General features: G+C 38.2%; 1 protein-coding gene and 1 long non-coding RNA gene across 3 annotated transcripts in view; one reads left to right on the top strand and one right to left on the bottom strand.

Annotated features, from left to right (window-relative positions):
- The window catches only part of LOC143226833 (uncharacterized), a 47,165-nt gene extending 36,963 nt beyond the window's left edge, over positions 1 to 10,202 (bottom strand). Inside the window, exon 1 of the long non-coding RNA XR_013014766.1 lies at positions 9,942 to 10,202. This is a non-coding gene — a long non-coding RNA (uncharacterized LOC143226833). The remainder of the gene's footprint in view (positions 1 to 9,941) is intronic.
- The window catches only part of LOC143226832 (homeobox protein ceh-34-like), a 32,637-nt gene continuing 17,696 nt past the window's right edge, over positions 8,201 to 23,141 (top strand). For both annotated transcript variants that reach the window (XR_013014765.1, XM_076458307.1), the window contains exon 1: positions 8,201 to 11,270. Coding sequence is in view for 1 of the 2 variants with exons in the window: in XM_076458307.1 (XP_076314422.1) it covers positions 10,606 to 11,270 (665 nt within the window). In the remaining variant the exon portion in view is untranslated. The remainder of the gene's footprint in view (positions 11,271 to 23,141) is intronic.

The following is a 23,141-nucleotide window of genomic DNA, read 5'->3' as shown; positions in this document are numbered from 1 at the left end:
TAGCTGCCTTCCCTCTAGTCTTACACTGCTAAATTAGGGACGGCTAGCGCAGACAGCCCTCGAGTAGCTTTGTGCGAAATTCCAAAACAAACAAACAAGCAAACACTTGACGAGGTGTAATGTGTCTTCCAATATTTTCTTCCCTACATGGAAGTCATGTTAGCGAGCATGTCATTCCACGAATGAGAAATTTGTCAACTAATGTCAACATGGTGGAGGGGCCGATGGGGCATATTAACATCTTTAGACTAAAATCAGTGTCAACTGCACTAGCAATACGATAAGGGGAGTAGGAATCGGTTCCTACAAAGTGTAGCATTAATAGTACCCTTCCGTGTGACATAGGGGTCAGTATGTCCATTACTGCTTATTATCTTTGTCTCTTCAAATGAGTATTCGTGCGTTATGCGGCTCCAGGGTCAAGTACGACTTTAAAAGTATAAAAACATAAACCACACTATCAACCAGCAGTTATGGTGCCATCACGGACGATCAGTTACGTGCTTATTGTGGGGGTATAGCTCACATCCGGTACTTAGTTTAGTGATCTTCATACCTAAATATATTCGTAATCATCTATTTGCTGTCAATGCCTCTCGTTGCGACTGCGACATTAATTCGGCCTCGGAACAGGTACCCTAGCTACGATTGTGGGAAATCACCAATTACGGATAACAGTGTTATGGGTGATGGTCTGTCTTCTCTAGGTGCACAAGCAAAAACAAAATTGATTAGGAAACTGTTGAATCTGCTGATGACCCAGTAAATTCAGGACAAAATGCTGTTTGGTGGACTTTTTTTAGTTCCGTAAATCATCACAAGAGTAAGGTGTGAACAATTTGATGTACTTTCTTGTGATTCACGGAGAAAAACTTTGTGAAACCATTAAACACGAGCTGAAGGAACAATAATCGGTTACTAAGACCACGGACTAATAATTAGACTCGTTATTTCGATAGCAATGACCTATGAAGGCTAATGACACATTTTTATAAGAGTTGTTTTGCTTCGTTGTAGTTACAATATTATAAATTCAAATTAGCCTTCAATTGTTTATAGCGTGTATGCAAAGTGTACTTTAAAATTAGAACATCTGAACAGCAGTGCTCAGAATGATAGTATTATAAAATTACCACTTCGTAGTTACTTGTGGTTGGGAATGAGCTTACGTCACATTTAGCTAATACTGACTACCAGTGTGGAAAGTGCATGGTTACTGGTAACTATAGGGACGTCTAATTTGAAATAAATCAGTACATAGATCAGACATCTTTAGTTTGAAAGTAATCAACTTAGAGACTATTTACGTCTAGTGTTAGCTAAAAACGTTAACATTCCACGTTTTAATTTGGAGTTTCAACTGTTTCCTCCAGCTTGTGATAATGGTAATTTAGACTCCAGTTTGGAGTTAGAGCTGTTCCCACCTTAATGAGGCCCGGCTTGGCCAGGTATTTAAGGAACTCGACTCGTAATCTGATGGTCTCTAGTTCGAATTCCCGTAACACCAAACATACCAGCCCTTTCAGCCGTGGGGACGTTATTACGTTACGGCCAATCCCACTATTCGTTGGTAAAGGAGTAGTCCAAAAGTTGGCGGTGGGTGGTGATGACTAGCTGCCTTTCCTCTAGTCTCACACTACTAAATTAGGAACGGCTAGTGCAGTTAGCCCTCGAGTAGCTTTGCGCGAAATTCAAAACAAACTAAACCACCAGCGTATCACAATGACACTTTAGGTTACAGCTTGGAAGTTACAACTCTAAGCCTTAGCTGGGATATCACGAGCCCTTCCTAACAAGCAATCTTTTTTATAAACATTTTTTTTTTTCGATTGGTTTGGTTGTAAGTAACATTCTTGTCCAACTTTCACAAACATAAAGTACAGGTTTCACTTTGAAATAACTGAACGTGATATCTTCGAAAATAATTAACTAATTAACATGAATAATGTTCGCAGCTGTTACAAGAAGACAAGATGAACATGCAACCCCTGCACCATGCACGTCTTGTTATAAATAATTCATCACTCATTAAAATGTCCTTAAAAAAAAACTCTTATTATCATCAAAAACCTTTTAGGTCGAGAGTATTTTCTGTGTAGCTTCTTTGTTAAGTTGATAACAGAAAAAAGCACACAGTCTGCACTCTCGCACACACACAGCCCGCCACACCTCGCTTGAAAATGACCAGTAACTACTTACTTCTTGGACGATCACTTCGCTTAAAGCTGTCGTTTCCTTTCAGAGACTGTATTTTAATTTTGTGTGTGTGTGTGTGTGTTGTTGTTTTTTTTGAGATGACAAAAACTGTGAGAAAATGTATTTCTTTCTCAAGCTGTTTGCTTGCTTTTGAATTTCTCGCGAAGCTACACGAGGGCTATCTGCGCTAGTTGTCCCTAATTTAACAGTGTAAGACTAGAGGGAAAGCAGCTAGTCATCACCACCCACCGCCAACACTTGGGCTACTCTTTTACCAACGAATAGTGGGATTGACTGTCAAATTATAACGACCCCACTAAGTTGTTGTTTAAAATAAGTTGTATATGTTACTTACTTAACTTAACAAGATTCAAAATATGAACAACAAAAGTTTCAAATATACACAAGAAAGAAAGCAAGTAAAATCAATTTAAAACTATATATATTTATGAATGTATTGATGAAAGCAGAATATAAGAATCATAACTAAAAATGACTATAGATATAAATCTAACTAGGAAAATATAATATCATAAAGTACGATAAAGCAAACACTTTTACTGGTTGGAATTCAATGATTTGGCAATTTGGTATGTCCTTAATGTCATCGATGTCTTCAGTTGTAACACCCATATCACACGAAGTTGAGCCACTTTTGAAAATGTTAGTCCTAACGCTTTACTCTTAAGTTGGCAGTGCAAAGTGAACTTTGAATGTATAATAGACACAAAATTCATATACAAGTGTGTACGTACCAAGCACAACTAGGTACATAATGGTTTGAATGTTAAGCAATGAAACTTACACGATAATAGTTTTGTATTTGACGTATGTTTCTACAACGTAGTATTTATAGATTGTTTACGTTGAATATCAAAGAGTATGACGAATACAAATGTATCTCAGAACGGCTGGTATTGGTATCAACACTTACTGATAAGCAGAGAACAACGTTTCGACCTTTTAGGTCATCTTCAGGTTAAGAAAGAGTTTGCAACTGACCATTGCCGGACACATGTCTTTGGGACGAGTCTATAAACGGGTACCGGATTGTAGGGGGCGTTGCAGTTGGATGCTAGGTTATAAATTAGTATAGGTATAAAGGTGTTTCTTTGTGTGTTGTATTTCACACCGAAGGATGAATTAACATAAAAGACGTAAAGTTATAAACCTTTATGAATATATTATTGATTTAACTAAAGTTATAAGGAAATCAGACCACAATTTTTTGTCGTCCCAGATGACGATTCTGACAATGATAAAGTAAGGTTATTTGTTTAAATTAAACTTTCTTTTGTCATGTTATTCTGCCATCTTTAAACCGAATTGTGGATCTATATTCCACTGTTGCTGCATTGTGGTTAATGACTAACTGATTGCTGCTGTATCACGGTTAACAACTAATTGGTGTTCCTTCTTGATGACGAGAAGCCCACTTGAAAAGTGTTAACCTGAAGATGACCTTGGAAGGTTGAAACGTTGTTTTCTGCTTATTAATGAAAAGTGTTAATACCTCTACCAGCCGTTCTCAGACACATTTTAACTGGTGTTCCATTCCGTGTTAACGAATAACTCACTGTTAGTATATAAATTCTGGTTAGCGAGTAACTGACTACTGAAGTGTACGTATTTTGTGTATGCATAACTGACAGCGAGATGTGGGTTTACTGGCAACTAATTGTTAAGATATTTCGAGTTAACAAATAACTGCATAACTGTTCAGAGTAGTTTGGTAAACAAGAAACTGACTGTTACAGTAGTCCGGGTAACGAGTTCTTGACTTTCAGAATAGTATCGTTGATAAATGACCTACCTGACCATTAGAATCGTCTCGTTAACTTGCTGACCGTCTCCATTATAGCCTCAAACTTTTGTTTTACGGATAACAATAATTACTGCCTGCAGTTTTCTTTTAACAAACTAAAGCATCCGACTTCTATCTATTCTTTGCTTCCTGACACACCCACAGGTCACACCCATACTGTGGGTGTGATATAATTTATTAATATAAATGTGTTATATACACATATTTATAATATTTTTATTGTAGATGTTACACTATACTTGTAACTGTTTTCACAGAAAACAATTAAAGATGGTTTCTGTGCGATCTCATCCGTCTGAAACAAAATGTTTACTTTAACCACAATCTTTGTACTTTTAAATAAAATTTAATATTACAAAGCTTAATATTTGCACAGCACAGAAAAATAATTTCTAATTCTGTCTTCACCAGCAACAACAAGAATGTTCAGAAATCTTCCGCATCTGATAGCAGATGGGTTGGAAAGGTAACCACTGTATTATTTATTAATATGTTACTTAATTAGAAATTTAAAAGAGTGTATATCTTTGTATATATAACAACCACTGAATTCCAAACCGTTGTAGCTTTATCTACGTCATTACGCACGTGCTGAACTTTATGTACTGGTGACAGGACATTTATCTAAACTTAACAGAAGCACAGCCACGACCTTTCCTTCCAGACATTGTCCGGAAGAGGTTTTAGCTCCATCTTAACTCGGAAACTTGAGTTCTTAAAAAGTTGAGCGGTTGTCTAATTCTAGGGTATAGCTTATAGGAGGAATGGTGATGTGTAAGTACGACAGTTAACACTATCGTCTGCTCGTTTCGGTTATGTAGTGACAGATTTGGACGCGCTAATTATCGAAAGTGAAAACATGGGTACAACACGAACCTAGGTTTGGAGCAGTTAGAGGGGTGTCAGATACAGCTGTGGGAGGTGAAAGGGGCGACAATGTATCATTATCCTGGGGTAGGCAAAACACAGACAGCGGGATGATGGATACGAGAGGCCGGGAATCGGACGCTGAAAAGATTTGTTTGTTTTTGGAATTTCGCGCAAAGCTACACGAGGGCTATCTACGCTAACCGTCCTTAATTTAGCAGTGTAAGACTAGAGGGAAGACAGCTAGTCATCACCACCCACCGCCAACGCTTGAGCTACTCTTTTACCAACAAATAGTGGGATTGACCGTCACACTATAACGCTCCCACGGTCGAAAGGGTGAGCATGTTTGGTGTCACGGGGATTCGAACCCGCGACCCTCAGATTATGAGTCGAATGCTGTAACCACCTGACCGCTGAAAAGTGAGAGATAGAAAAGAACCACGAGTGGAAACGAAAACGTTGTTAACCACCTCGTGTTAGGTTTCACTATCCTGACCGACACCCTTCAAATCATCAACCAATCCCTCCGCGACACTGGAGAAACAAGTCCGTTGTGCGTTCTACCTCAACAGTCCGTTACAACTGGAAGTGCGCCAGTCACGAAAGACACAGGTATTTCTTTGATATGTAAGTTTTGTTCCTTAGCAACCACTGATTCAACTATTGTTGATTACACGTAAATAATATAAATTTTGAATCCATAGTTTATAAAAATAGTAAAAACCACTGGATATAACCTTCTAAAGACACCTATCGAGTAAACAAGTAACGAAAAATTTATCTTAACAGCTGTCTCCTTCATTTCTTCTACAGAACGCCCCCAGCGGTACGTTTGCGAACCTATAACGTCAGAAACTGGGTTTTGATATCAGTGTTTGGCAGAGCACAGATAGCCCATTGTGCAGATTGGTGATTAATTCAGAACGACAAAAACAAAACAACACCTACAGAAAATCGATTCATACAAACCAGATATTCACTAATTACTCGCTAGAGGTGTAACCATGGTCATCTGGTTTCTTCTGTCAAGTCACTAGATGTTGATTTAGGCTTAGGTGCCGTATATGATTCTGTGTGGTTAACCCCCATAACCAGTTACTCTTAACGACCGTCGACTTTTCTGTTGTCCAGTGAATACGGGTTAATATCGTTTAAACTGTATATTTTGTTTCGATATATAGTAACTATGTTTTCAACTCACTGTAGAAAACACGTGACATCGACGCGCCAATAATCCAAATATTTGATTAGTTTCCGGTTTGTGGTTTTGTCCTTTAATACCAGATGATGACGTAAGAAACTGTGGCCACTTTAAGAAACTCTATTTATAACTTTTTTTATGAAACAAGTTTTCCCGCCACTTTACGAAAGTGCATTAGAAATAATAAAAGTTTCATTAGTTCAAAGATACACAATAGGCTATGTTCAATACGGAGACTCGAACGCCGGATTTTAATGCTGTAAGTCCGTGAACTTACTGCTGCCACACCGAGTTTGGTATTCTTTTCCAATCCACGTGTTCATGAAACGATGATTGTTTGAGATGAAAGCCACACTGGTCTATCTGATGATTCCACCATGAGTAATCGAACCTCGTTGTCAGTCCGAAACGATGAACATCTATTAAGGCAATAATCTATATGGTTTAAAGACAATACGACTCTGCTTTTGTTTTGTTTTTGTTCCACATTGTGGATTCATGGGTACATTAATAAAAGCTGTGAATTTCTTCTATCGTTAAATGGTTGTTTGTGACATTACAAGAATGGCCCGGCATGGCCAAGCGCGTTAAGGCGTGCGACTCGTAATCCGAGGGTCGCGGGTTCGCATCCCCGTCGCGCCAAACATGCTCGCCCTTTCAGCCGTGGGGACGTTATAATGTGACGGTCAATGTGAAGGCATGAAACACTAAATGTCCGGAATTTCTGTTAATAGATTTAGTGACGCTTATTTCTGGAGAATTTATAACTGAAGAAGGCAAAGCATTTCAATCACAAGGTTGGTTCAAAACAGTTCTGTTATTTCCTGACACTTTGTGTCGTGCGAACACTTTTTATGTGTCACACTTAACGTACTAACACACTGGAAATATGGATCTTTCTAGAATAAGTGTGAAAGCAATCAACTGAACGTTTCGGTTCGGTAAGAATAAATGCCTTCGAAGCTTCGAGATATGCGCGTACAAACACGTCCTCTGTGCGAAATTGACGCCCAGGTAAACACATGCATCCACGTCAAAGACCCGGGTTCTGAAGTACAATACAAGAAACACGAGTGATACTGTGTGTAACTACATTACTACACATCTATAACAACAGTTTTAACAACACTTACTCGGCTGAACGGGTTAGGTGGTGTTTGAACTTATTTTTTTAACCTAAGACTGTTAAAATGAAACTGCCCTACTTAGTACATGTTAAAATAGAATTTGTTTCTGCAGTCCAAATCATATTATATCTAAAAATCCTAGGTTGGTACCCTTCCTACAGGATGTATAGTGACGTATATTTTTTTGTGGTAAGAATGCGGCTAATGTTGTTTTCATGTTTAACTCAACTCGTAATATGAGGGTCACGGGTTCGAATCCCCACTACACCAAACGCGCTCGCCATTTCAGCCGTGGGAGCGTTATAATTCAACAGCCAATCCCACTATTCTTTAGTAAAAGACTAGCTCAAGAGTTGGGGGTGGGTGGTGATGACTAGCTGCCTTCCCTCTAGTCTTACACTGCTAAATTAGGGACGGCTAGCGCAGATAGCCCTCGTGTAGCTTTGCGCGAAATTCAAAACAAAACAAACCAATAAACATTAAACTCTTCCGCTGGTTTTGTATTACTTGCGTTAAAACAACGAAGTGGATTTAATAATAAAATACATGATTAAAAACTTAATTCGCGTTTTAAAACATCTATTTACATATAATAACGAATTAAAAGAAACAAAGTGTTGAAACAATAACGTACGTACGCAAAAAAAAACTCCCGCGGCGTGTAAACCGTGAGTTGCGAGATTACCACATTAAATTCAGAGACAAGTTGACCCCCAGAGGACAGAAATCAGACAGCTCATTGTGTAGAGTTTTGTGCTAAAACAACAATGTTAAAATACAAAAACTGCAGGTTAAAAGTAGTTATCACGTGTTGTAAGAACAAAATAAATGCAGTAAAAACTGTTGGGTCAAAAAATAAACTGTCGTATTAAAGAAAAACAATCTGAATCTCTAAAACTTACAGTTGAAATACAAATAAAGAATAATCGCACGTGTTAAAACAGTAGCGTGAATGTACATAAAACAAACTGTAAAGTTACAAAGTATAAATTCTATTTTTAAAGCAATAACATGAATACAGATAAAACGTAACGAGAGTTATGAAGAGATTGATTCATGCGTTACAACAAGAAAGTGAATATCAAACACTGTTGGATTAAAACACATTAATAGAATACGACGCTGTTTGAAACTGAGTAACTTATCACAGTAAAACAAGAAACTAAAAACACAACAAATAAACCCCTACGTTGGAGTATAAAATAAACTGTGTTGTTGTTGTTTTAAATTAAGCACAAAGCTACACGATGGGCTATCTGTGCTCTGCTCACCACGGGTATCGAAACCCGGCTTTTACCGTTGGAAGTCCGCAGACATACCGCTGAGCCACTGGGGGGCAACTGTGTAGTTAAAATAGCTAGATTTCTAACTTAAAAACATTTGTATGGAAACAGAACAATCTATAAGAGTTACGTTCAACCAGGTAACAACGGTGATACATGTATTAAGTATAATTGGTTCTGGTCGAGTATCTTAACCTGGCCATGCCGGGGCCTCAGATTAAGGCCTAACTGATTCTGAGTAAAAGTTTATTTGTTCAACAATTTAACTCAAAATTACTTTGACATCGTAGGAAGGACCTAATCAACAGCAAACAACTCTTGAGCTACTAGTGTCTGTTCGAACAGTGGAATTTGACCTTTGCCCTTACACCTCATCAATGTTTAATCACTGGTGCACATGTAATTCAGAGTCAGTTTTAGGCTTATTTTGATATACAGGGTATTCGGAAAGTCACTGTGCAGTTTTGTAATCGTATTTTATTCAGTCTATTTCAAGCCAGCAACTGAAAGCAGTGTTTAGAAACAAAATAAGAAGGATCCAGACCTGTATTGATGTCAACGGGGGTCACTTTCAACATTGTTTATAATTGTCATTCATATTTACATGTTAATAAATATATAAGTGCACAGTGACTTTCCGATCACCCTGTACTTTAGTTCTATAATATAATTCGCAACTCCAAACAATCTATGTTATGGCTATCTTGCAATACTGTACACACACATGCACACTTATCATCTTTCACATTTATACGTAAAATGTTTAGTTATATCACATCCTAGGCCCGGCATGGCCAAGCGCGTAAGGCGTGCGACTCGTAATCCGAGGGTCGCGGGTTCGCGGCCGCGTCGCGCTAAACATGCTCGCCCTCCCAGCCGTGGGGACGTATAAAGTGACGGTCAATCCCACTATTCGTTGGTAAAAGAGTAGCCCAAGAGTTGGCGGTGGGTGGTGATGACTAGCTGCCTTCCCTCTAGTCTTACACTGCAAAATTAGGGACGGCTAGCACAGATAGCCCTCGAGTAGCTTTGTGCGAAATTCAAAACAAATATATCACATCCTAGTTTCGTCTTCTAAGATGTAAGCAAACAACTAGGAAAATTATGCATTAGTTACTGATTACTGGTTGAGTAACACAAAGTTTCTACTGTTAAGTACATATGATTTACTTCAGTTACCTTTATATGAGTTAAACAATCATATATTTGGACCTTGTGCATATATTGTTCTAAAGCCATTTTGTTCGATACAATTTGTGAGTCAACACTGTTATTTGTACTTTAAATGTTTATTATTCATCTTACAGCTGTAAGTAATTTAACAATACACTGTATTGGACAAGGAGACTGCACGTTTCTCTACAATCCTTAACCCTAAATATTTTGAAAAGTCCTTACAAGCCGTTAAAACATGATACAATTAAAATACTATGTCTCACCGCCAAGTACGTTTCTTCCACATGTGCGTGTGTCATTTGTAGAAGCAATCGACGTTGCCAAACAACTCATGTTTTACGTTTTCATTAAGACCGTCTCCTAATTAGTGGTTTCAACACTTGGTCACTGTGGTCCTCTGGAGACAGGAAATTAGGTGGCAAGGTCCAATAATGACCCGCAATTCAATTTGCTTTCTTGTTTCTCTGCGCCGGTGTGAGGCGCTCGCTGGCCCTTGCTCTCGGGGCAGATCGTTCTTGAGCTGAGTCTGGAAAGGAGGAATTTGAAAAGTTGATTGACGTGGTTACCACAGCAACGTCTCTACTCCGCCCTTGACTGGGCGGGTAAACCTCGACTATAGCCAATCACAAAGATGAAAACGATAGTTACCGGCGTCTAGTTAATAATAATATCAACGTGAATCACACGCTCGGAGGGTGTTGGTGTGTTTTCTAGAATTGGTGCTGCCAGCAGAGACACGTTTAGCCCAGACGACTGGAAGGTGCTTTGAGGACTCGTCTCGGTTTTGCTCAGCTGACGAAGTGCATGCGTCAGACTTTAGTCTCCTCGAGGACGAGAAACTTGCCCTGGCAATAGAGTAGTCCAGACGGTTGCGACACTACCAAACTTTCATCATTCTGGGGAAGACCCACCAGGTGAGCGGAACCCATGATTGTAGGCCACATGAACGACAGTGTGGCTGGCCTCCACCACTCTCTTGTCCCCAACATGTTGGCTCAAACCAGTTGCTCGAGTGTCAACCCTTCCTCCCCTAGTCCAATGTTTCCGTCGTTCGGGTTCACGCAAGAACAGGTAGCTTGTGTGTGCGAAGTGCTCCAACAGTCCGGTAACATGGAGAGGCTTGGCCGGTTCCTCTGGTCGCTACCCGCCTGTGAACATCTCCAGAAAAACGAGAGTGTGCTAAAGGCCAAGGCGTTGGTAGCCTTTCACCGAGGTAACTTCAAGGAACTTTACCGGATCCTGGAATGTCACAATTTCTCGCCAGCATCACACTCAAAACTCCAGGGGCTCTGGCTCCAAGCTCACTACACCGAAGCCGAGAGGATCCGCGGCCGGCCTCTGGGTGCGGTCGGCAAGTACAGAATTCGTCGAAAGTTCCCCCTGCCTCGAACGATCTGGGACGGGGAAGAAACGAGTTACTGCTTCAAGGAAAAGTCCCGGAACATACTCCGCGACTGGTACTCGCATAACCCTTACCCTTCTCCGCGCGAGAAACGCGAACTCGCCGATGCGACTGGACTAACCACTACGCAAGTTAGCAACTGGTTCAAGAACAGAAGACAAAGGGACAGAGCGGCAGAAGCGAAAGACAGGTATGACGATTTCCCTGTATGGGTTTTTCACTGCAATTAGAGCGTTCACAACATAAACACAGCCAGCCAGACTCAAGGACAAATCCATCACCTTTAACGTCAGCCAGTAAATTTGTTATGCGAACGTAAAGGCGAGGGCGAACATTCAGCCAAAGGCAACTGCGTAAATAGTTTTTCTAACACAAAGCCACACTGTCAGTTGCTCATGCTAAACGTAACAAGGATTCGTTTACATTTGTCAATAAAACACGCGCCATGTCGAAAACAAGTATTTGAAATGATAGCAAAAATGTAAAACGCGATTGAAAGACAAAGAAACATTGTTTATTTATTTTATTAGTTCGTGTTTTTATTTTTAATACTAATAGCTAATTTTGTTTTTAGGTCTAAGACATGAATAAATAACGTTGCGTTAATAACTTGTGAATAAATACAGCTTTCAACTAAACATACCTCAGAAATCCATCATTACGAGGATTTTTTTTTAACTTGCTATACAGTGCGCATGAGCAGACTGTTGCTAAAGGGTCTAATGTATTCTAAATATTGAAAACAAAGTGAAACTGTATTTAAATAATCGGGGAATCCATGTTATGTTTAATAATATCCGACGCAAAATTAGGGTAAGAGTTTTAAAACAAACGACCCATTCACGATACATAAAATAGCACGTGACTGTGGTGTACTGGGAGTTTCTCTAGCATATATACTGCCTTACTAAACACTTGTCAACTGGCACGTGACTGTTACATGTTGCTTGTGTAATGGTTACCTAACTGACATTTACTCTAGTAGCCCGTGAATTAATTTACTGATATGTGACAATTACTGTCACGTGAGGACTACTTTATTGACACGTGATCGAATATTCATCATTTGAAATTTTCGATAACCGTTTTGTTTTACTTTGAATGACCATTAAAGTAGTTTTACATGTAGAATCTACTGGGAGTCCCACGCCAATAGATGTCACACCTAACGCAGTACCATGGTTAACAATCAAAGTCAAATCTCTTAAACGAGAATTATACAGAGTGACTTTCACATCTATATCAGTATAATAGATAAGTAGAAACACATATACCATAAGAATTGCACACAAACAAAAACACGTGTATATATATATATATATGATATACATATTCCGGACATGTCCTAAAGATATCTAGTGAAGGAAGTGTTCGCTACTTGATTTTCGGACATCAATATTACACCATGTTGTTCCTAATCAATGTCCCCTCTCTGACTATCGACCCACCCTCAATATTTTTTATAAAGCTTACCTTGTGACAACAACACAGTCAATACTCCACTTCTATGTGAAGAATAAGAGGCACTATTATAAGGAACTAAGTTCCAAAACACTATAATAAGACCTATAATAAAAAACACTACAATAAGCTAAGTTCCAAAACACTATAATAAGTCCTATAATAAGAAAACACTATAATAAGACCTATAGTAAGACCAAAACACTATAAAAACACATTATAATAAGTCCCAAAAACACTATAATAAGACCAAAAACACTACAATAAGTCCCAACAACACTACAATAATACCAAAAACAGTATAATAAGCCCCAAAACACTATAATAAGTCCCAAAACACTATAATAAGACCAAAAACACTATAATAAGTCCCAAAACACTATAATAAGTCCCAAAAACACTATAATAAGACCAAAAACACTATAATAAGTCCCAAAAACAATATAATAAGCCCCCAAAACACTACAATAAGTCCCAACAACACTACAATAGGACCAAAAACAGTATAATAAGCCCCCAAAACACTATAATAAGTCCCAAAAACACTATAATAAGACCAAAAACACTATAATAAGACCAAAAACACTATAATAAGTCCCAAAAACACTGTAATAAGACCAAAAACACTATAATAAGATCAAAAACACTATAATAAGCCCCCAAAACACTATAATAAGTCCCAAAAACACTATAATAAGACCAAAAACACTATAATAAGTCCCAAAAACAATATAATAAGCCCCCAAAGACTACAATAAGTCCCAACAACACTACAATAAGACCAAAAACAGTATAATAAGCCCCCAAAACACCATAATAAGTCCCAAAAACACTATAATAAGACCAAAAACACTATAATAAGTCCCCAAAACACTGTAATAAGACCAAAACACTATAATAAGATCAAAAACACTATAATAAGACCAAAAACACTATAATAAGTCCCAAAAATAATATAATAAGCCCCCAAAACACTACAATAAGTCCCAACAACACTACAATAAGACCAAAAACAGTATAATAAGCCCCCAAAACACTACAATAAGTCCCAACAACACTACAATAAGACCAAAAACAGTATAATAAGACCAAAAACACTATAATAAGTCCCAAAAACACTGTAATAAGTCCCAAAAACACTATAATAAGTCCCAAAAACAATATAATAAGCCCCAAAACACTACAATAAGTCCCAACAACACTACAATAAGACCAAAAACAGTATAATAAGCCCCCAAAACACCATAATAAGTCCCAAAAACACTATAATAAGACCAAAAACACTATAATAAGTCCCCAAAACACTGTAATAAGACCAAAAACACTATAATAAGATCAAAAACACTATAATAAGACCAAAAACACTATAATAAGTCCCAAAAATAATATAATAAGCCCCTAAAACACTACAATAAGACCAAAAACACTATAATAAGACCAAAAACACTATAATAAGCTCCCAAAACACTATAATAAGTCCCAACAACACTATAATAAGCCAAAAAACACTATAATAAGATTCCCCCCCTTTTGCTGTTTGCAATACACCCGAGGACGTTAATTAGGATCAATACAGTATGTATAATATTTGCCGGTAGACAGACCAAAACCTCTAACACATTGTCTAGTAAAACACTACCTAGACACAAGTCTAGTAAAAATAAAATTGGTCTAATCGTTTTGGCTTGAATTGGTATTACCAGCTGTGTTTCCACACGTGTATGCAGTGTGGGTAAATTGACGTAATTTGTCTTCAAAAAATAATAACGTTAATTTTGTCTATCCTGTATGTATGAATGTATACCTGTAGAGCCTAATTTTTTGTGTTTTTCTCTAATGTTTTGTAAGCACCTTCTTCTGACTGTAAGTCAATTTTGCGAAGTGTAAATAACATTACGTATTTTATGGCTCGGTGTAAAACACCACCAAGATAGCCCGTGAAATGTTATAAATAAAAATGTTCTATAGTTTTAAGTCGACTGTTTGTTAGACAAACTGGCAAGGTAATGGTAAAAGGCTCATTAAGCCTATTTTTGTCTGACACGTTTCAGTTTTATATCTTATTTGTTAGTGTGCAGTGAAACTGTCGCCACTCTGAACGAAGTGAGAACAGATTTTAACTAAGATATAACCTGAAGAATGCATCTACCCCACCTCAACAGTCGGAGTGAAAATGACATGAATATCAAACAGTTTCGATAAACACCTGGTGGTGGCTGTTGCATCGGACACGCCATTAAAAAGATATATTTTAATGTGCATGATTTGGAGTTTAGTATTCAGCCATAAAGAAATGTGCAGTAAGAGCAGAATATGACCCAGTGGTTAGTGTTCCCTGGCTGTCAATCCGCGAATTTCTGGTTCGTGTCCCGTTGTCGTCAAAACTGACTCCGCACTCTGAACTCATAAGTGCAGTATAAAAGTAACGGCTATGTGCAGATAACTAACTCTGTGTGTAGCTTTAATCGAAACGTTCAAAAGCAAACAAAAAAAAAACACAAAATACTGAAATAAACAAAATGTTACCACATAGCAGCTGAACACCTATTTGGATAACTTTAATTTTACACTCAAGTATAAACATCTCTTAATGTTTTTGTTAGAATATTTGCTGCATTTAGAAATAATCAAACAAAGGTAAGATCACAATATCCAACATATTTAGGCCCAGCATGTCCAGGTGGTTAAGGCACTGGGCTCGTAATCGCAGGTCGCAGGTTCGAATCCCCGCTACACCAAACATGCTTGCCCTTTCAGTCGTGGGGGCATTATAAAGTTACGGTCAATCCCACTATTCGTTGGTAAAAAAGTAGCCCAACACTTGGCGGTGGGTGGTGATGACTAGCTGTCTTCTCTCTAGTTTTACACTGCTAAATTAGGGACGGCTAACGCAGATAGCCCTCGTGTAGCTTTGTGCAAAATTCAAAAACAAACAGACTAATGTGGTTTAGAAGTAATTTATAAAAGCAGCGTGATTTAAAAGTAATTCATACTAGTACTGCGAATTTGAAGTAACTCATATAAGTAATTTAGAAGTGATTATAATAAGCTATGTGATTTAAAATTAATTCATATAAATAGTGTGAACGAAATATAACAAACTCTAGAAAACATTATACGCACACATCTAGACAAAAAGCAAAATCAACCAACAAAAGTAAATATATCTCAGGAATCAAAGAATCACGAAACCATATGCTGCTGCATACCATATATTCCCGACATCAGCATAAAAATAACCAACATTTGGTAAAAACTAGTAATAAAATATGACATTCCAGTTAATACCAAATTTATTCAAAAACCAAGCACAAAACTGAGGTCTATACTATGTAAAAACTACACTGACAAACACCACACCAACATTATTTATAAAATACAATGTGATAACTGCCTCGACTTCTATATTGGAGAAACAAGTAGAAAAATTGAAACCAGATTCAAAGAACATAAAAAGTCACCTTCACATGTTTTCGAACACTGCAAGTCAAATAAACACAACATAACCATAGAAAACACTCAAATATTAAATAAAGAAACAAATATAAACAAACACAAAATTAAAGAAGCCTTACTTATAAAACAACTCAAGCCCAAAATAAACCAATACAAAGAACACCTTTATGCCTATATTAATAAATATATCCAACATATAAGCACGCCCTCTACATTCCTACACTCAATTACACAACCGCCTTCGACATGTGGTCAGCTACTGGTCAGTTACCTCTTTCTTTCTTTGTGAACCTGACGATGACCGAAGAAGGTCGAAACGTTGTTCGCTCTTCTACGTAAAAAAAATTTTCTCAACCCAAACGAGCCGTTTTTACACATATGTATGCTGATTGTTTAGTTTTGAAATTTATCGCCAGTAAGTCAACAACACTTACTGTAAAGAACCCAGCCAGTACATAAAATCCTGACACAACCTCGATAACTTTTTTCTAGGTAGTTTCATTCAATTTACAAACCAATACCTGTTTTACCTTTTAACACATTTCTCCATCAACTTACATATATATATTCCCACTTTATCTGCTGGCTATCCACAGGTCGTAAAGAAAATACGATATTTTAATTAATGGAATCCACTCAGTAGAACTGTGATGAAAATGTGACACTTCAAGCACTTTGTTCTGTTAACAGTGTTTAACAAAAACGAAATGCCTAAATTCAGTTTCTGTGCCTGTTTGTAGTATAACCTGTCAGTTCATAAGCTAATTATATGGTACTGCGATTATTTCAAAGTGGAACTACGATCTAATTGTGTTTTTGTTCTATGTATAGCCCATCGTATATGGCTAATAACTTGATAGTTTTGTCCTGCCTTTAGTTCATCAGCCAGGCTAACAGCTTGACTCTTGAGTCCTGCCTGTAGTTCATCATCCAGGCTAACAGCTTGAATCTTGAGTCCTGTCTGTAGTTCATCATCCAGGCTAACAGCTTGAATCTTGAGTCCTGTCTGTAGTTCATCATCCAGGCTAACAGCTTGAATCTTGAATATTGTCTGTAGTTCATCATCCAGGCTAACAGCTTGAATCTTGAGTCCTGTCTGTAGTTCATCATCCAGGCTAACAGCTTGAATCTTGAGTCCTGTCTGTAGTTCATCATCCAGGCTAACAGCTTGAATCTTGAGTCCTGTCTGTAGTTCAATACCTTGGTTCTTTAGTGCTGTCTTTATTTCATCATGTAGGGATAATATATTTATTATTTAGTTATTTACATAGAACTCATGTTCTGATTCTGGAATATTATCTGTAATCCATTGTAAGAGGTCAATAGGTTAATTCTTTAATCATGTCTGTAGTTCGCCTTGTTTTTTTACAATATTTTGATTTTTTGGGCCTGTCTGTAGGTCATCGTGTGGAGCCAGAAGCTTAATATTTGTGTCCTGTCTGTAGCTCATTGTGTAGAGCCAATAGCTTGACGCTCGAGTCCTGTCTGTAGTTTGTATAGAGTCAATTGCTTGACTCTTGAGCCCCGAACGTATTTCTTCATATAGGACCAATAACTTGATAGTTGAGTCCTGTCTACATTTTGTATAGAAGCAGTAGCTTGCTACTTGAGTCCTTCTGTAGTACTTCGTGTAGGGCCAATTGACTCTTGAGTCCTGTCCGTAGTTCATCATCCAGGCTAACAGCTTGACTCTTGAGTCCTGTCCGTAGTTTGTATAGAGTCAATAGCTTGACTCTTGAGTCCTGTCCGTAGTTTGTATAGAGTCAATAGCTTGACTCTTGAGTCTTGTCCGTAGTTTGTATAGAGTCAATAGCTTGACTCTTGAGTCCTGTCTGTAGTTTGTATAGAGTCAATAGCTTGACTCTTGAGTCCTGTCTGTAGTTTGTATAGAGTCAATAGCTTGACTCTTGAGTCCTCTGTAATTTGTTAGAGAGTCCTGTCCTGTCCGTAGTTTGTATAGAGTCAATAGCTTGACTCTTGAGTCCTGTCTGTAGTTTGTATAGAGTCAATAGCTTGCTTGAGTCCTGTCTGTAATTTGTATAGAATCAATGGCGTGACTCTTGAGTCTGTAGTTTGTATAGAGTCAATAGCTTGACTCTTGAGTCCTGTCTGTAGTTTGTATAGAGTCAATAGCTTGACTCTTGAGTCCTGTCTGTAATTTGTATAGAGTCAATGGCTTGACTCTTGAGTCTTTCCGTGGTGGACTGCGCGGGACTTAATGACAAGTGTACATCACTTTCTATCCGAGTTTCCAGTGGTTTCAACTTCTTGCCGCAAAATCGCAGTCAACACTTCGGAGCTACGGGTGCTTTATAATAGTGACCATCAAGTCCAAGTAACCAATAATCCTAGAGATGCTTTTTCCTCTAGTCTATCAGCTCGAAATTACAGATAGCCCTTGTGTAACAGATAAGCCTGTCTGCATAGTTTATCCAGTGTGAACAAAGTTCTCATTTCTTCTTTCAAAATATATCATTACTTCACTATTTGGTCCATCTGCTCAGTGATCCGTTTTATTATTCAGATAGAGTATAATAATTTTCTCCTTCATTCTTTGTTTACTAACTTTTCGAGTACAACAATAGCACAGACATCGAGAAAACTAACTCGATGTTTTCACGAGAAAAACAAGCGCTTTTATTTTTTTAAGTACCATAAAAACTCCCAGTTTGCCTCTGAAGAAGAAAGTCCACCTCTCGAAAGCGCTCGGTTACAGGGTTTTTTATTTCATTTCTATGAAAACTTCTTAAACCTACGTGTTTGTCTAACATCGTGAATGAAAAACTTTCAAACATCGAAACCGTGTGTGTTGTTTTGTAGCAAAGTTACATCGGGCTATCTGCTGTATCCTCCGAGGGGAATCGAGCCCCCTGATTTTAGCGACTAAAATGCTGAAATACAAAATAGAAACAGCCCTGTTTCTTGACTCATCCTCGAGAGGGCGTGTTTCATAGTAATCACCTGCCATTCTACCGTCAAGTGTGTATTTAAATACAAACATGATTCCATAAAAGCTTTTACTAAGAGCATAATGTTTTCACTTAACCTGTTTTTTGAAATAACTTGATTTTTGACATAATCTAAAATTATGTCAAACATATTTTAAAATTTGTTTTTTGTTTGATTGTTGAATTTCGCATAAATTGAGTACTGTCCACTCCAGCCATCCCTAATTTTGAAGTGGTAGACTAGACAGAAGGCAGCTAGTCAAAACTACCTACCGCCAACTGCTAGGCTACTTTTGCATAACCTAAAAGTGGGATTTCACCGCCACTTTATAGCTCACCAAAAGAGCAGATAATCGATTTTTTTTCCTTTAGCGGTGATGGGACACGAACCTTGGATCCACAGTCCAACATGCTGACCATTAGGTTAAGTTGGTCCTAAGGTTATCACCAGAATTTGGATTTTGTTTATTCACACTTAATGAATAAACAATGCTTAACTATTAGTGAAGTTCACATTAATAACACAATTGCTTTTCTCGGTCACCCTCATATAACCCCTTGAAGAAGTTGTACCTTCTGACAGGCTCGTGACTCAACAGGAGTTAAAATTATATTCACAGTTATCGTAGCACATGGCTACGAAACCTTTCGGCTACATCGAGAATCATAATATATATGCATTTGAGCATTAAGACAAAATAATTTGGGGGACGCTTATAACCAGCTCCCTCTGCTTTATATGAGATATTTATTGTTGTGTTCTAAGGAACGAACCGATATATACCACTGGACATGCGTCACACTTTTAGCTGTAGGGACGTTATAACAGTAACAGTCAATGAATTAAGGTTTTTCATTTAGACGATAGGTGTTGTATACTGGCTGACTGCCCTTTCTCTATTTCTCGTCGCCAGTTTCAATTTAAGGTTGGCTATGTCGAAACCTTGGAGTCTCTGCGCCAGTTGTTCAGTTCGTATAATACTCAGATTCGAAAGATGAAATACCAGTTACTTATATAATTGAGCTTAACTTTGTCTAGTGGTTATCGTATCAGACTTTAAGTCTGGGGTTTCAGTGTTAGCGAAAATTAGTCTTAGTGAAGCTATGAATGTGTTATAGGAATGAAGGTAAAATCCTATGGTTCTATTACAGCAGTCCAAGAGACTATCAGATCACAATTAGGAACAGCCTGCACAGGTAGTCCTTGTACAGCTCGGCGCGAATATTCGGGACAAAATAATTAATTTATCAAGTTCAGGGTTTTCACTGGTCCTTCTGTATCTTCCAAGTTATATTGTATGAGAGCAAAAGAACCCGTAGCACAACCCATCAAACCCACGGAGCATGAATCAAACAACCTTCTCAACGTTTCTCATTTCGTGACGAAACTCTCAAGGTTAGGGTTGTGCTTTTCTTATAGCAAAGCCACATCGGGCTATCTGCTGAGCCCACCGAGGGGAATCGAACCCCTAATTTTAGCGTTGTAAATCCGTAGACATACCGCTGTACTAGCGGTGGGTCTCAAGGTTAGGGAAACATTATAACGTAACAAAAATAATATTCCATACCTTTAACGAAAACATTGTTATTTTGATTATTGTTTAAGTCAGCACCTCGTACGCGTTTTATTGTAACAAATTCGGAGTAGTCAGAATTCTGACGTTACAGTAACACACCTTCCTGATATTAATAATAATTCTTCATGTTTTACAGTAACATTGACACGCTAACCTCCAGACCACGTCCAGCTTCCCCACTATTTCTAAGAGCGTCCACCTGTGAAGCTCAACATATCGTTTATGTGTGTGTATGTATGTGATTCTTTAACACAGCTATATCACCAGTTTACCCGGCATGACCTTGATGGTTAAGGCGCTCGAATCGCAACCTGAGGGTCGTGGCTTCGAATCTTCGTTCTCCCCAAGCATGCTTGTCCCTTCAGCTGTGGGGGCGTTATAAGTCACAGTCGATTCCACTGTTTGTTGGTAAAAATACAGCGCAAGGATTGTCGGTGGGTGGTGATGACTAGCCGCCTTCCATCAATTCTTTCACTGTTAAATTAGCTTAGCGTTTTTAACCACTACTTCGCCACCTGTACATGGATCTTTACCACATTTGGCATGAAAGTTTTATGGGTCCATGCAAAGATACTTAAGAACTTACAATTTCACATTTTACATTTTGCAGTTTTTATGAGCATATTTGCAATTACGTATAAGAAAAGCAACCTTTCGTGTCCTAAAATTATTTTTCATTAATCATTCAATTGCATAACTTCCGTCTACTCCAGCCAATTTATAAATGTTTAAGTTAAAAATCTGGATTTATTAAAAAAAAAAAAAAAACTCTTTTTAGGTCTCTTTCCCCCACATTATCCACCCAGGAACTGAACATGCATTGTTCAGAATCTACATTAAAACATACATCAGAGTAACAAACAAATACAATCTTTTCGTGGGATAAGATTCAACCAATTCTGGAAGCTTTTCATTGGATATGACACACGTTAGGCCCGGCATGGCCAGGTGGGTTGAGGCGTGCGGCTCGTAATCTGAGGGTCGCGTGTTCTCAACCTCGTCGCACCAAACATGCTCGCCTTTTCAGCCGTGGGGACGTTATAATGTGACGTTATAATCTTATAGATTGATTCACGTGAAAGAAAAAACCTCGCTGTTAAAGAAATATTTCTAGATGGTCAAATACTTACACAACATCTTACACTAAATTCTTAGAAGTCAGTAACAATGTATTTAGCGTCATCTATTATTTTTAAAAGATATTTAAGTTGTTTTTGACACCTGCTGTCACTAGTGTTTATTATGTAATAAGATAGTCCCTGATTTAATTTATAAATGTATTTTTATTAAAGTAAAGGCGCCCTTTTGTAAATATGATAATAAATGTAATTAAAAAAAATTAGCGTAAAACGCGAGTTAGTTAGTTAACTATCACCATTAGATTCCATCTAGGAACATAGGGCCGCAATCGCTTGCGGATTCTTCAACAGGTATTTAAGTGAGAAGGTTGTTAGCCCACTGCACCGAGCCATCCCTAATTTAGTAGTGTAAGACTAGAGGGAAGGCAGCTGGTCATCACCACCCACCGCCAACTCTTGGGCTACTCTTTTACCAACGAATAGTGGGATTGACCGTAACATTATAACACCCCCACGGCTGGGAGGGCGAGCATGTTTGGCGCGATGCGGGCACGAACCCGCGACCCTCGGATTACGAGTCGCATGCCTTACGCGCTGGGCCATGCCAGGCCATACAATGCGAGACTTTCACATAATAGTCAAACGCCGTAACAACAGTGACATCTGTAACAAAGTGTTTACAAACAATTCATATCCCTAATATAAACCACGATGTTATTGTTATTTTTCCTAATTTTAATGTCTTGCTCAAAACACGATTAATTGGTACTCAGAAAATCGGCCCGGCATGGCCAAGCGTGTTGAGGCGTTCGACTCGTAATTCATGCGTCGCGGGTTCGAATCCCGGTCTCACCAAACATGCTCGCCCTTTTAGACATGGGGGCGTTATAATGTGACGTTCAATCCCACTATTCGCTGGTAAAAGAGTAGCCCAAGAGTTGGCGGTGGTGGTGATGACTAGCTGCCTTCCCTCTGGTCTTACACTGCTAAGTTAGGGACGGCTAGCACAGATCGCCCTCGAGTAGCTTTGCGCGAAATTCAAAAACAAACAAACAGACATACGTTAGTCTATAATCACCATATACATCTTTCAGCAAAGGACGGTTGTTCAGTTCAGCCGCTAGAAGTCGTATTCAGTAAATTAGGGGTCGTTCATTTATTAAGTCACCCTTTCCAAACCCTTTTCTTCTTACCCTTCCCCCCCTCCACATTTCTTTCCCCTACTGAATGGAACCCCTACTTCTGGTCGAGGAAACAATAAGAAAATGTTTTATTTTTATTTTATGTTCTTGTTTTTTTTTAATGTCTACCTGTAGGAGATATTTCTCTTCCGTGTTAATTATCTATTCAGGATAAGAACTTTTTTGTTTGTTTTTTCGTTTCGCATGTGAATGATTGTTTGAAGTTGTAAAACAGAGGTGGTTCCTAACAAAGGACAACTTATCAAAATTAAATTGCGATCACTAATTCTATCCCACCCTCTTGATTGTAGACGGCGCTAGAGAACCAATCCTTAGGTGTTAAAGAACTAACTAGTGTT

Source organism: Tachypleus tridentatus, chromosome 9 (assembly GCF_004210375.1).
Source record: "Tachypleus tridentatus isolate NWPU-2018 chromosome 9, ASM421037v1, whole genome shotgun sequence".
In the NCBI taxonomy this organism is placed as follows: Eukaryota; Metazoa; Arthropoda; class Merostomata; order Xiphosura; family Limulidae; genus Tachypleus; species Tachypleus tridentatus.
This window is presented reverse-complemented; position numbering and strand designations above follow the sequence as displayed.